General features: G+C 40.7%; 1 protein-coding gene across 2 annotated transcripts in view; it reads right to left on the bottom strand.

Annotated features, from left to right (window-relative positions):
- The window catches only part of sntg2 (syntrophin, gamma 2), an 80,630-nt gene extending 64,999 nt beyond the window's left edge, over window positions 1–15,631 (bottom strand). For both annotated transcript variants that reach the window (XM_035168488.2, XM_047341657.1), the window contains exon 1: window positions 15,111–15,631. In XM_035168488.2, the coding sequence (XP_035024379.1) occupies window positions 15,111–15,179 (69 nt within the window). In that variant the 5' untranslated portion in view covers window positions 15,180–15,631. The remainder of the gene's footprint in view (window positions 1–15,110) is intronic.
- Between the last annotated feature and the right edge of the window lie 510 nt (window positions 15,632–16,141).

Genomic DNA, 16,141 nt, shown 5'->3' with positions numbered 1-16,141 from the left:
GGGCACTTATGCACTCAGAGTGTATACCTCTACTAAGGGTAACTCTAGGGTGGGCAATATGCTTAAATTTTCCAATAGTCCACTGTTAGCACAACAACTGCCAATTGATGATATATTTGTGCAAGTGCGTGTGGGCGTGCATGCGCATTGGCGCACACTAGTACCAGTGAATGCAATTATGGAAAAGCTATGACCACTTGTGATTATATCTCACTTCCCCACCCTGAGGCAAATATACAGGACCTTCCTTTCTTTGGTTAAGACCAAATGATGTTGTTTTTACTCAGTCTGAGTTTACAGATGTGTCAGATGACAGTCTGTCTGTGTCTGTGTCTGTGTCTGTGTCTGTGTGTGTGTGTGTGTGTGTGTGTGTGTGTGTGTGTGTGTGTGTGTGTGTGTGTGTGTGTGTGTGTGTGTGTGTGTGTGTGTGTCAAAGTGTCAGTGAGACAGTTAGAGCTGAGGTGAGGGAGCGGAGTGAGAAGGGGCAGAATAAATGAATGAATTCACACATCTATGAAGAAAGATGTGACCCTTAAAGTCAAGTTTCAATCATCATGTGGTGATGAATCAGTGTTGATTTCGTGGTGGTGGCAACAAACCAATCCATGTATGGTCACTGAGAAGCTTAAAATACATTTAAGCTGCAGCGGGTCAGACACGTCAGCTGTCTGCGTGTCAGTGTGAGAAAACAGAGTCAGGATGGAGTGAATGAATGGATATTAATATATTATATAATAAGTGACACTTTGCAGGTTCATTAATGCAGTTCACTAGGTTCTCCAGGAGGCAGACCATCATATCAGCCAACCTCTGATCGACGATTAACAACAGTTCAGTTAAAAAAAAAAATTCCTTTGTATGAATCTGCTCCAAATGGTATGGGTTCTTCCTGAGGTCATGTCTACCCCCCCCTTCACAAATGTCATGGGAATCTGTTCAATAATTTTTGTGTAATTCTGCGAACAAAAACGTTGATAGTAAAAACTAAAAACTTTGCACACTGTAATACTGCGCTTAATACTGGACATACCACTGCGATTATTAAGCTGATAATGAATTTGGTAATAAAAATTTGATATGTTACCGTATGTGCACATGTCTAACATCTTCAGTTTGTTTCTCTTGCCTGTATATGTCATACAGTGTCCTGTAAGCTCTGCGGGCTGGGCATCTTCATGTGACACTTCACAATTGATTTATTCATTCATCACCACTCTGCCCGTCTATACACACACACAGACACACATTGTAGAAAATCCTGCATGCAGTTAACCAGATGTTAAAATTCGATTTGAGTCATTAAACATTTTAATGACTAAACATTTTGTTTGTTACAGCTGATTTACCAACATTTACAAGAGTCATTACCGGCTTGATTTTTTTTTGTTCTTTACCAAAAACTTGTATTTTTTTTTTTTACTTCTGAATCAGAAATAGATTAGTATTAAACAATGCAGTGTAATTGTTAAGTTACAATTGCACCACATGCAGTATAGGAAAGAGGAAGTAATAATGATATAACTGACAGCAATTGATAATAAATCCACTGTAAGTGAAAGGAAAAATGTATAAATGCAAATTTTCAGAAAGTAGTATTGGAGGTAGTACCTCCAGTCCTCTTTAACGTTAGCATGCAGCAGTTAAAGGTTGTGCAGTCCACAAACCGAGTGATTGTGGAGAGCCTCATGAAGCAATCAGTGAGTCTGGAGTGGGGCGTAAACAGTGTGGATGACGTCACACACAGTTGCCGGGAATGTAAACAACCAAGATGACATGATGTGAGAACTGCCAGGGAGTTTGAACGCAGCCCCACAGCTTCAACGTCTGAGCTGCAGAAACTCTCCTTTACGCTAATGTGACATATTTGGTTCAACAACCCCACCGCCTCTTCTCTCTCTGCTCTCCAGTTATTCCTATTGTTCCAAACTTAGAAGGTGTTGATGGGATCCGTAGCACCGTCCTGTAGCCACGTCTCTGTGGACCACAACACATCAGTCCCACTGATAACTCACTAGGGCTGCTAACTTGTCCATGCAAACTGTCCAGCGATCTTGCAGACAACAGGGTGACAATATAATTAAGATATAAACTAAGAAAGCAAGCAGGGGCAACTGCAACTGGCAGTTGAGGCACGAACAAAAAAAAGAATATTCTGACTTACTCTAGTTTGTTTAGTCAAATCTGGCAGGATAAAGTATATCAGGCTTTCTCTGATGCAGTACATACTGCATACTAGAGGTGGGGAAATTTGACGAATCTTAGGTGCATCGTGATGCAGACGTGGCCGACTCTGCATTGATGTAGAGACATAATAGATTCATGTTCTGGGTTAATTTTTTTACCAATGTCCAGCCACTGCATGATTATAACCATCGTTGCTTCAGGATCAGGACAGACACAAATTAAAGGTCCGTTCATCTTTTACCGTGTCAGGTTCTCCTTTCTGAGTGTTCTCCCTCCACTCTCCCGCTCTCTGACACTAATCAGAAGTTATTAGGACCTGAACATTACTTTGTGTTTGTTGATTCGCTTTCGAGTTTATGAGGCACGCATTTAAACACATGTGCACTGTGCGCACGTAGTTCATCAAAAGGAGACGCGCGCAGCCAGGACATCGGGGTTCAAGTGACCGGAACAACTTGGATTCATTAACCGACATCATCGATGAATAACTAAAATACATGTGGTTATCAGTTTTTGTTATGACTGAGACAAACAGACACACAAACAGGAGAGAAGTACTTCAGGCAGATTATCACACAATGTGGAGTTTTTCTCAGAATCTCTTATTGACCAGCAGAGTAATGCGCTTCGATGCTGCCAAGGGGGCGCCAGGCGGAGCCACCCTGATACAGTAAAGGCTAAAGATGCAGCACACAAGTCTAAACTGAATGAATGTCAAATCAATGCGGAGAGCACTGACTGTAATCAGCACACTTGTAATAACAGTAACATTACAAATACTTTTTTAAAGCAGAAATCATGAGGCCAGTGATCATTACATACCTCTAGGAGTCACACAGTGATTGAAAAAAAAACATCATGTATAGAAATAAAATTCTTTGATGCATCGATAATCGTTTTATCATCAAATCGTAGCCCTCTGAATCGGAATCAAATCGTTCGAATCTGCCATATTTTGGCTTCATTTAAGGATAGTGTTAGCAAGTGGAGAAATGTTATCAATTTTTTGTACGGACTATGGAGCTAACAGTTAGCACATCACCAACAAACCAAAGCCCTACAAGTAGTTACTACGTCACAAATTTTATGCAGAGCAGTTAAAACCACTTTAAGCTAGGGTTGGTAAGCCTGGAAAAGCTAACAAGAGCATCCTACACTTTATGCAACTGAAAAATCCAATCAATTCCCAACAGCCCTCTCATCAAAGCTACGCCCCCAAAACACATGAACGTGTACTGCCTGACAACAGCTGGAAGCCGAATTTCCTGTAGGCAGGCAGGTAGGTTAATGACAGTCACGTATGCCAACCAATCATTTCATTCAATCTGAATAACCAATTGGTTGTGCTTAGTCCTGCAAGGGCTTACCAGACATTTATTGATGGCTATTGGGACGTAAAGAGGATTTCAGCAAAACAAATTACCAACCCTACCTTTAATGGTGTGACCCTGGTACATGGATGTATTCATTCATGGAAATTAGTGGAGCCAAAGTCAAACAGCAACTTGAGGTTCTGTTTCAGAAGTAAGTAAAGTCAAACTCATCTGTCACTACATTTGTATGTCCAGCCTTGGAACAGAGCCTGTTTCTCAACAGTATAGCAGCTTGATGTGTTTAGATAAGGATGTTAGTTTTTGTGCCATCATTCCACCTGCGTATCTTAACAACCCTGACATTTCTGCCACCTCAACCACTCGGTTTGATATGGAAACATTTGACATTTGAGTCTACTTTGGTTGCAGTGGAAGAAAACTTTCCAGACACTGATAACCTTGAAAAGCACCACAGCTGTCAAGTGACACACACTTACTAGTGACACACAGACATCGCCAGCAGCCAGAGCTTAGTGCAACACTCTCCAGATGCACACTCTCTTTTTTCATCCTGATCAATCACATAACGTCTGGAAAACTTCCACCCTGCGAACGTTTTCTACCCTTAATCCACTTACAGCCCTCCCCACTGAATCACCCTTTAGTTCCATCAGTTCAGTTTAACATTAACAAACCCCTCATCATGGATTTCATACAGTTTCAACCATGATTCATGAGTTTTGATCAGTGGAACTGTCTCTGGGCCATAACCACACTTCACTCCCAATTTTGCCTCTGGCTACAGGCCAGACTACAATAAAAGCTCATCCATCTGAACCTAGAGGTTGTTAATGAGTATGAAATATTGAAAGGCCTGAAAAATTCAACCAGCTCCCACATCCTGATTGGCATAAATCGTTTAACCATATACAGCAACAAGAAATAACAACTAATGTGCCAATTAATTTCCCAGTTTTTTTTATACTGATGGTCTCATTATGCTGGAATGGTAAGCTCAGACTCAGACATACTGATACATGCAGTCACTGCAGCTCTACAACGGCTGAGCAGTGTGTATGTCAAGTACCGGATAATGCTTGCAGGTGTCACAATTACTACTTTTGTCAAGCTGAGCACTTTCAACTGGATCCTTTAAAGATCTTTGCATTTAAAAATCCTACTGAGCTTTAGCAGAAAGCATAAAAAGCAAAACCCAGCATTCAGCGTGTCTTCATTTTGAGGTCAATTAAATCTACCCTGAGATTGTGTCAGCAGCGAAATGGCTACAAATGTAAATGGTAAATGGTTTATATTATAGTGCTTTTCTAGTCTTGATGACCACTCCAAGCCCTTTACAGTACAGTTCACCCATTCACACACACACATTTGTGCATCTATTATCAGCAGTTTTTTTTTTCTATGAGGGGCAATTCAGGTTTCAGCATCTTGCGCAAGGACACTTCGGCATGCAGATGGGGAAGACTGGGACAGAAGTGCCGACCTTCTGGTTGGAGGACGACCGCTCTACCCCTCAGCCACACATACCATCTTAAGGTGACACAATAATGTCAATTATCATTAAAGTTTCTTTTTTATCATGAATTGTCAAAACATTTTTTATTTGAGAGCTTCAACTTACAGCTGCATTTGCTATATGCATAACAACTATCAGAAATGGATAGGTAAAGGTCCTATTCTCTTTATTTTGTTTTTTGCAACACTTGTTATACAGACAGGTCTGGCTTCCACAGCAAAAGTGCACGCACCCATATTTTGCAAATCGTGAGCCATAGCATTTTTGCCAGTATGCACAATTCAAAGTTGCAAACATGCAAGTTTGAGAAATCCAATGCTAAACTATGGCAAAGTTACCTTCAGTTTGCAAAAAACAACATACAATGCTGCACATCATCCATCATCTTAAACTAGACAACTTTGATCATTTCTTTCATCGCTGCTGATTACTAATTACTTTAACTATAACTATTTTCACGCTTGTCAATCAAGATTAACCCTTACCTCAGAGTGACAGCAATAAAGAGGTTGAGCAGCTCTTCACATGCAGATACAACACGACAACGGTGGCTTTTTAAAGGACAGTATAAGGAAACAGTCGGCAGTCATCTAATTTACAGTGATGGATTATGTTCGTCAATGGAGCAGCATGTCTCTCACTTGTTTTGAATATGTTTCTACCAGCAGCAGCTTATGACTCAGGGGTAACCTGCAGCAGGACTGTGGTACAGTAAATACAGATTCACCTATTAATAATTAACATGTCATACAGCATGTTTATTTTATTTCATACAATTAATCAAAGTGCTAATAAGTATTTAGAGAAATTATGTGCCAGACTATTTCTTGGCTGGGTGCGGTGACTGCCAATGAAAACACACATTGTGGTTTTTCTACTTTGCTCTTTGTACAGATCAAACAAATGTTACGTGTTCATTTCTGCTACCTGCTATCTTGCTATGCTAAGTTAGCCAGCTGCTGGCCGTAGCCACATATTTAGCCTGCAGCCATGAAGGTGTTATCAATCTTGTCATCTAACTCTTGGCAAGAGAGCAAATTACTGTTTTCCTAAAATGTCAAACCTTGACTTCAAAGCAAATCATTTATTATGGGCATTTCAAAGCTTCTCATACAACAGTGAAGCTGCTGAGCATTAGAAAAACGTGTTTTATATGTTCACCAACATTTGAGCGATACATATTTGAACACAGACTAGAAATCAGAAGAAAGGATTTGCAGGAAAGCTACTTGGCATATAATGATGTGTAATGATGTTTCTATGCCACAAATCCTGCTTTGAATTACACGTTTACTCAATAACTGTAGATTGATTACCTCACATGCTTTAGGTAAATAATTCCCCTATGCGTCAGTGAATCCACTGTATGCAGTACCACGCAGTAAGTCAATATCCTGCAAGGTCAAAACACTGCAGCTATGGATGGAGCTCTCCTCTACTGCTCAGCACTCCTAGAGATGTGGTATGATACATCTCCCGCGATCCGCCTCGTTCAATCTTCCACTCAGAGCGGCTCTGTTGGGAGTCAAAACCACTTGATGTATTTCCTCGCTATTGTATATTCATTGTTTGAATAGGCTTATCGCACAGAGCTTTACTGCTCAAATATCAGCACGGTGGACAGTGTCCATCTAACATGAGATTATTGAATGTGGTTTGGTAAATGTGAAAAAAAAAAAATAACTACATGAAGGGAATTACTCAAAAAAAATCTTTTCTTTAAACACTAATGCACGTGTTTTTCTCTTTCACTTTCATACAATACAGACAATTTATTAAGGAATGCCATATGCAGTAATAGGAGCCTGCACTGAGTGGGGAATAGGTGCTCTTATATTGGCACTATGGGAGGGGTAGTTTGGGTGAAGGTAGATTTTAAGGATTTACTCTGGGATTGTTTATTCTTCCAAACATAATTTATTCCCATTTCAATGACATATTCACACTTAGACACCAGAACTGTTGTAGTGCATTTCAAAATACAGTTGTTTGAAGTTATAAGTGTCCACAACGATCCAGTATCAGCTGCTACAGGGACAAGGTAGGCTTCTTTATATCTCACTTAAAAATGAATTGGGACATTAAAATGCATAACTTTCCTGCTTTGAATCGAAATAAAAATGCTAATGAAGCGCTGTGGGTATTAATAATGCAGAGGATGAGTTTTGCTTTATTTACTAGGGAAACATTTCAAGGAGGGTTCAAGATAGTGACAGGCCTATTTGTTTTGATGTATCAAGATTTATGACACTACATATCCTCTTGACATTTAAAAAAATTAAAACACCACCTAATTAAGACTTTAATGAGTCAGTTGAATAATGGAGTTTGACTGTGCACGATACTCTAACCGTCTACATTATATGTATATTTGCACTTCCTACAGAGACTAATTATAAGCTTAAAAAAGACTAATTTATGATGTAACAGTGGAGTCTGCCCTTTGGCCCATTACACAATGCTCATTGGTTCCTCCTGCCGTTAGCTCTTATGCCGTCAGGAGATTAACATAGTTAAGTCCCGATCCATCGGACAGGAAATGAAATATGTATATACAACTATTCAGTACAGTATTACTAAAAATGTTATACAGCATATATAGGAAATGCTTTAAGGCATGAAACAACATGTGTACATTTGTACTTTAGCTGCATTAAATAACACAGTTCATTTTGAAGAGCCTGACTCCAGTGATGGCAGGGAAATTGAATATTGCCTTTTGTTAAGAAACTGCGAATCAGTTTTACAATAAAAATCCTGGTTGTTTTGTGTCCTTTACAATCACCCGAGTAGCTCCAGGACAATGAAAAGCAAAAGAGAATAGGGCACATGTTCATGTTCCAACAGGAGGTTAGAATGATTTGAGTTCCTGAATACAAAAGCATCGACTTTTACACCTCACTGGGGTATAATTATGCTTCTACAGCTCTTGCTAAGAGAAGCCCTGAGGCTTGTGACCACAGGGGCCTAGACATTTTATATATTAATGTTACTTATCTTTATGCCTTTAAAACGGGGGCAGCCAATGTTTGATTGTCTGATAATCATATCGAATCCTCTCTATTTATTCCCAATTGTTGTGATCTAAGTTTTGGATTGTTTTTGCTGCTTGTTACTTCTCTAAAGTTCATTGACCAACAAGTAAATATCACCAGCAGTCAGCCACCAAGCAGCCTTGGGTTTGAGCCTTTATGAAGTTTGCAGATTCTAACTGTGCCTATGGGTTTTTAGGCTTTCTCAAGTTGTAAGTCTCAAGTATATATATATAACATTTTTAATTCTTTTTTTCGACTGACGTTTATGTCACCCCTTTGGAAGACCAATGAAATTGATCATTTTGGGGAAGAGCGAGAGGTTGAAAAGAAGGCGAATCCAGCCAATAGGGTCAGATGGGCAGCAATGATTTTGTTGGTGTTACCACAAAACCTTTGCATAGTAGTGTTGGAGCAGTCAGTTACCCTTGTCTGAATGTCCTTACATTTTGCAATTGTTTGGTCGACCATCGCTGTCCACTGTCGCTATAGCAGGATGCAACAGACATGATGATGTCATTTTTGACACTGGGTGTCAAGCTGGAGTTGGCAGTAAGCACCAACAGGTAAGAAAGTCTGTACGTATGTGGCAGCACATTTCTGATATCATAAACAAACAAAAAACATAAATCCAGCTCAGCTCTTATCCTGGCACTTACTTCATAGTAAGTTTCAAATGCAAAATGAATTGCCCTTGTGCACTTAGTTGAATAATGGTGTAAAAGCCATTTATTTGTGGACCTTATTTGTCTCCATAAAACTGTACATTTGGAAGGTATTTTACAGCTTGTGATACCAGCTGTTCATAAATGCCTTTTTTTTTTGCTCAGGAACCTCTCCCATGCAGTGGATGACAACCAAACACTTATCCTTAAACTCATCCTTCTTTTTAGCAAACTCTTCTAAGACTCACCTTTGTGTAGTTTGTTCAAGTATGTTTTCCATTGTTCACTTTGCGGTGGCGAGACCCACAGTTGGAGCTTGTTTAGTTTTTCCTCAGTGGCGACAAGGGGTAACAATGAGTCTATTTTACACTCAATAACTGACTTTGACAAGCAACAAAATTGGTGAGATTTATGCTCCATTGAAAAGGTTTTCAAACTCTATTTGTGGGTTTTGCAATGGAGAAAAAACGTTTAATTTTGCAACTGGTTAACCAACCCAACTCCAATAAAAAAGGAGCTCACAGCCACTAACCTGAGCTTTTCTATGGGACCTTCTTGGACAGTCTCCCATGAAGTGGATACCTGAAAGGGTCTTGGATCATCAGTTTAAAATTAGCTGGTAGTTACTAAGATCTTAGGAGGGAATTTACAGATTTAAAATTAACTGATGCGACTGGAGAACCTCTTCAGCCTTTACAATGACAGGGCCTCATGTCAATACCTAAACTTACGTTGTGCATTTTCAAGTAGTATTGCTTGAAATAAGAGATGGGTGGAAGTCTCTCACAGCATGAGGAGTCAGGAAAACATTCTGCAACCCTGCCTGTCCATCACAGCTCTAATATATCCTGACATACATTTCAAACACACAACCAGACCTATATGCTCACATACACTGCAGGCACAGACCTGTGTATACTGGAACTACAGTTCACTGTAACTGCAGAAGCACCTTTAACATCAAATAGCAAGCTGCATTTAATTTACCTCTTACTTTCCTCTCCTGTCCCCTGCATCGGTTACTAAAATCTTCACACTAATGATTCAGATATAGAGCTGATAATTGGAGGACCACTTATATTTTTGACTTGCACCTAATGTATCATGGTGATAACAAACAGAGGAGAGGAGTGTCTCCTCATCTCTTTTATCTAATTTATCAGTGATTGCAAATCACTGAACTCGATGTATCTGCATGTTTCATTTTTAAAAGAGCTTGTTAGAAGCGTTTTCTGATTGAAGGTCAATTTCAAAATAAAATAATGAAGAGAGAAGGCTTACATAACCTGTTTATGAGACTTGGCAGAAATTGGCAGTTTAAGAACAGAATCGCTGGAAAGAAATTGTGTTGGGACATAATGGCCTTTTCTATTTGGCAAAGCACTACATCTGGCTTATGTTTTCCAGAAACGGGGGCCTGTAATATTACAAAGTCAGATACGTAGTGTAAAGATAACTTGTGACACTCTGCATGAAAAAAAGCATCTGTATGTAATTAATTTAACATTAATTTGTTGAGCATATAATTTGGACCAATAGAGACGTTCAGTTAATAGTTACCTGTAAAATAACAGTTTAATACTGTGGAAGAGCAATCAAGTCTATGGTTAACAGCGCAAAATAGCACACCAGGTGATCATACATGTGCATGATGGACTGAAAGCCTCACAAACAAAACAGTTTGTGAGAAAGTCCCCTGCAACAAAACTCTGCTTACTGTATAATTTCAGCCAGTCAGTTATGAAGAGAGAGGTGTGTGTATGAAAACTGAACACACTCTTAAGCAGAGTCAAGCTGCTGACCTGTGTGCCCTGAGGCTGAGGTATCCAGCTCTAAAAGCAAATGTATTGTGAATAGAAAGTGTCCACAAAGCAGGACTCTGGAGAAAGCTGAAATTAAAGATGCCATGTGACCAGTGGAGGCAATAACAAGCCAACAACCGAATACCATCAGAGACATCATAAGGGAGGACACAAAGCAGGAAAAGAATCCTGAAAAGAACAGTCCATGAAACCATGTCCTGGCACAGCCAAACTGGAGAGCATGCTGAGGTGGCAGTGGGTGCAGACTTCAAATAAGCATGGAAGAGGAGGATATTAAAACAAAAACTTGTGTGATGCATGAGCTGATGACATGAAGTCACAGCACTCCACTAAAATTGTTCTTCATAGAGGATCTATACAATGCAGCCATCCATTTGGTCCGTTCTGACTCAGCTCACTCTCTTTCTCTCTCTCGCTCCGTAACACACACTGACACACACACAAATATTGACATCGGACACATCTGTAAACTCAGACTGACTTAAAACAAAATCATCCGGTCTTCGCAAAACACAAATGACATATATAATTATTTGCATATAGAGCGGAAAAAAAAGTGAGATTTGATCCCAAGTGGTCACATGAGACATTCAGGATGCATTCTAATGCTAGGTAAGAACAGAAGAACTATAAGAACATTTACGATCAGATCTCACAGGATGGATGTTAATACCAGGTTTGAACAAGGCCTTAATTGAGTTGTAAAAGAGGTAGGTTTGGCGAAAACTTGAGCAAGCACAGTAGAGATATAACCCGTGTGGGGTGTTGGCCTTCTTGTGGGACAAACTGATTCGATTTTTCAAGTGATTCTACACATGTTGTGTTTATGTGCCAGTCACCAAACATGCAGTTGTTCAGTCTATTTAAAAAAAAAAAAATTTGCAAAACTTGATCAATCTGTTCCATATAACTACAGCTTCCAGATTCAAGCTGCCCATTGTTTCTAAAACTGTTGCCAGACAGCTCACTGCTGTATTGAGTGTACACAACGTTTGAGATAAATCTCCGTCAGGTTTTTCGTCAGAGGCACTCCTTCGAATCGGTTCTTCTCAGAGTCTCCAATGACATACCGATGTCTCCTGATGTGGGTGAGTGTTCCATTTTGGTACGGCTGGATCTTAGCACAGCTTTTGACACTGTGGATCCCAGAATGATGACATAAAGGTTCAGCCAGTGGGTGGGTTTCTCTGGGAGTTCCCTGGACTGCTCCCCCTCATATCTCTCAGATAGGAGTTCTCTGTGTTGCTCCCTACAGGTCTGATAGTACTGCTCTGTCCTGTGGTGTACTTTTCTATACCTGCTTTGCATATGCTTCCCTTAGGTCACATCATTAGCTAATACAGAGGTGTCATCACAGTTATGCTGATGACATTCAGCTTTATATCTCCTTTAAACCTGATAACACAGGTCTCTTCTGAGCAACTGCTTGACGACCATTAACTGGATGTCTGACATCTTGTTGCAGCTAAACAAACATAAGACAGAGGTTCTGATCATCATTTCAGGTTATATAGCTCCCTATGTTGCTGAGAGTATTTGGATCCTTTCTTCACCTTTATGGTTCAAATTTAAGAAATCTCTATGTTAACTTTGATCTAATCTTTAAACAGATTTTACACTTGAATATTCAGAATCTGTAGGTGACTGACAAGATTTTGGGGCCAGAAGCCTTCTGGTTTCAGTTTCTACTTTGACGAATTATGTTAAACAGCCCCTGTGGAGAGAAAAAGAATGGAAGACAGAGACTTGGACTGGTCGCGGATATCATCCGTCTACACAGGAAGCAGCAAAATATTGTCCGTTGCCCCTAGCGGCTAATACATCTTCAGATGATAGAGATTATCTTCAATCAGGCTAAGCATTTCGATTACCATATTTATTAACTAATTGTGCTTACAACCAAGAAATATTGCAGTATGTGTTGTGTCTGGAGCTGGAGATGATTGTTCACGCTTTTGTGTCCTCCTGACCGGACTACTGTAATTCCCATCTCTAATTAATCATCTCTGAACCGTCTACAAACAGTCCAGAAGCTGCTGCGAGGCTGTTAACCAGATCCAACAGGACGACATACCAGTGGGTCTGTTAGGTCATCTGCCCAGGGCCTACTGGCTGTCCCACACTCGGGGGTGAAAATAATTTAAGAAACATTAAGAAACTCTTTCATTAGGCTTGTGATCTGCAGTCTCTGTAGAATCTTTTGAAAAACAGACCCATCTGTTCACATTGGCCTTTGTTTCACCCAGAGATGTCTAGTGCTTGTCCTTTAGTTTATTTCTTGTGGGGGTCCTTGGTTTCCTGTGGTTTTAGTCTACCTTTTTATGGTCCTCTCTTACACTTTCATCTTGTGGTTTATGCTTTTATTGTTGTACATTTGTAAATTTTTATGATCTTTTTTGGGAAGCACGTATTTCTCTGAAAGGTGCTATACCAAATAAATGTATTATTAAATGTTTTATTGAATGTGCAGTTATGGCTCTCGCTCCATTCATTTAGATACCTGCTTGGTCTTGTTATGTTGAAATAACTGCCCAGGGGTATTGCAAAGATGGGTCCCGAATGGTGAGACTTGCCTAAAAGGACTTTGTTTTTCATGCAGTCAAAGATGGGTCATATTTAACCTAAGGGGGTCTGTTAACTGAAGCAAGAATTAAATAGCTGCGAGCGACAATCTTTGAGGTCCAAGCAGTTTGGGTGAATTTAAATTCATATTTCTTATTTAATTGTTCATGAAATGTAGTTTTCGTCAGTCGCCCAAGACTTTCAAGATTTGGCATTAAATCAGGTGGAGTGAAGCAGATTTAGATTGTTAAACAAAAAGGTTACTCCAGAGCTATTTGGCAAAGCATGGTGATCTCTCCTTACAAACTTCACTCCCTCACACTGTTGAATTGACAGGCTTGAAGATAAACGTCTCCGTTGTGGCTCCACTTCAAGGTTGTGTACACTGCTTCATGACATCATACACCTATGTATCAATTGGCATGTTGATTGAGGTTATCAAAGCAATATTTTTGATGAAAGCAGGAAAAGGTTTCTATGAATCACTGTACAAAAGCTGAACTGTTGACGATTTGTCAAAGAAAGAGAAGCAATTTGTATATATAGTGCCTGTTTGATCCGATCCTTCATAATTTTCACTTAAGTCCAAACCAAAATGAGAGGAGTTAAAGGTGCTTCAGGACAATTTCAGACCAATTGCAGAAACCAAAACTAACCGGATTGAATCAATACAATGTAGCAAAGACGTGACCTTTGGTCCGGATTTTCTTGCATGAAAACGCCCCAACAGAATGTCATAAAGACAAAACCAAACATTGCTTTGGTGTCATAGAAGCCCTAAAATGTACTAAGACATTTTGATGAATATTCTTTGGCTTGTGAAATCCCAGACGATCTCTTGAACAACCCAAGATCAGGAAAGATTTGTCATGATTGGATGAGCAGAACTGACTAGGAATCCGAACAAATGCAATAGGGCTCCAGCAGCTTCACTGTTTAGACCCTTTAAAACTTTACATAAAAACAAATGAGGGACACGTGACACGCTAACGGGAGGTGTTCATGGAAGGAGGTAGGTACGTAAGACAATCATTATCAAATGTTATGTAATTATCTTCATTGCTACTAAGATTGTCTTGTAATTTTTAGGTACGTGTGTTGCATTTTATTTTAATCAACCCACACAAAGGATATGAAAGGCTTTCTTGTTCAAGTAGCCTAACCACAATGCCCAATTAAGTATGACGCTGTTAAGAATGTCTGCGTGTATAAACGTCTGTATCCCATAAAAGAAAAACAATGGTAATGACAGCCATTGTGTAATTGAGGAACCAGAACAACACAACAAGCAGACAATATCTTATTTATCTGGCACTTATTGAAACTAATTGATGTCGATTACAGATATACACAGGCTGCTGGTTAATACAACCTTCTCAGATAGACAGACAGTGCTGACCAAGACAAGATATTAAGTTATAAGAGAGAAGCTACTCTGTGTGTCACCAAAACACGCTGGACCCCCCACATGTGAGGAACGTCACACCAGCCTCCACTCACATATCTACAAATTTCAAGTTCACTTGTTCGTGGATCCGATTACATGACTTTTACATGACAGTAACCACCCTTAGCGGAATTGGCATAGCCTCATGGTGGACTCGGCATGAACATATTGATCATTTATAAACGATACACTGCAGTGGTTCAGCGAAAACTGCTGTGAACTTGTAGCGCGGCACAAACAGGTCGCAGCCGCCCTGGAAGATGTAACGTTATTTGCACCGGCGATGGACGGAGGGTTACTTATTAAAGCTGTTTATAAAAGTTACAAACTGCTTCGCGTAACAGTGCCACGGTTTATTCAAAATATGTCGGACATTTACATTTGAAATGCAGCTGGGAATTGACAAGTATTTTTAAGTCAAGGGACGAAGCAGATAGTGGTTTAAAGACAGTCGGGGCTCCGTGGATCACACGGTGTCAGGGGAATCAAAACGACTGATCTGTGACTGAAGTTCGTCGCTGTGGAAATCCCACGGCGCCGGTTCACTCACCGAAGTTGGCAGCGGGAGGCTGGCGGGTCGCTCGGTCAGCTCAGCTTTCTGTTTCCCGGTCACATTCATCTCCCATTAGAAAAAGCCGCGTTTCTCCGTCCGCTCACTTCGACGAGAGTTTCTCAAGTCATTTATACCAGCGATGCGCCGACCGACCGCGGGTATTATTCACCGGCGTCCCGTTCCACGACCCAGGCGGGCGGAGACAGCATCCCTGTCCGCTCGAACAGGCGCGTTGGGGTTTTATATACAGAGCCGTGTGTGTGTGTGTGTGTGTGTGTGTGTATATATGTGTGTGTGTGTGTGTGTTGTGTCGCTGCCTGTGTGCTGGAATCACACCCGTCTCTCCCGCTGCAGACAAATAGTCGACGATCTTTGTTTGCTCCTCCGGCTCCGGCAGCTGAGTGTGAGACTCCTCCGCTGCTCATCCGTCTGCATGTCTCTCCACCTGCTCTCCCATTAACCATTCCTGCGTCAAACCACAGTAACCCGTTCACTCTGCACTATGTCCTCACCATCACTCACTCGTGTGTTCATTCTCTTTCACTGGAGTCAGGAGTGGCAGCAGTACAGCTGTGTGGGGGGGCATATTACAATCAGTAGAAATTATAGTCTTTGGTTCCCGAGCTGCCTCTGGTGAGAAAATGTCACCACACAAAACACCAGTATCAGGAGGACTGCAGCTCTCCCATTCGACTCAGTTCAGGTGAAGCTCAGCTAAATGAGTATTGGCACAAATGAGTTTCTGTGGACATGTGGGAACGCTCAGGTGCTACAGAATTGAGATGAGCCGGCCTGGCTCATCTTTTCCGTTGGAGGGGAGGTGGGTCAGGGATGATGATTTGAGCCAGTCCTAACACTGACTCCTTATCGCTGGCTTGAGGGATCTGGCTCTGCTGTCTGACTCCTGCAACCTTCAGACTGGCTTTGGATTTAAGGGGCACAGAAAGGTTTGCACACAGAATATGGCGACTCTTCCAATAACCGTCACTCTTGTGTGCACACAGTACCTGAGAGATGGTTTCACTTTG

The sequence above is a fragment of the Hippoglossus stenolepis genome, chromosome 10, assembly GCF_022539355.2.
Source record: "Hippoglossus stenolepis isolate QCI-W04-F060 chromosome 10, HSTE1.2, whole genome shotgun sequence".
Lineage (NCBI taxonomy): Eukaryota > Metazoa > Chordata > Actinopteri > Pleuronectiformes > Pleuronectidae > Hippoglossus > Hippoglossus stenolepis.
The sequence above is the reverse complement of the archived record's forward strand: the minus strand, read 5'-3'. Positions and strand labels throughout refer to the sequence as shown.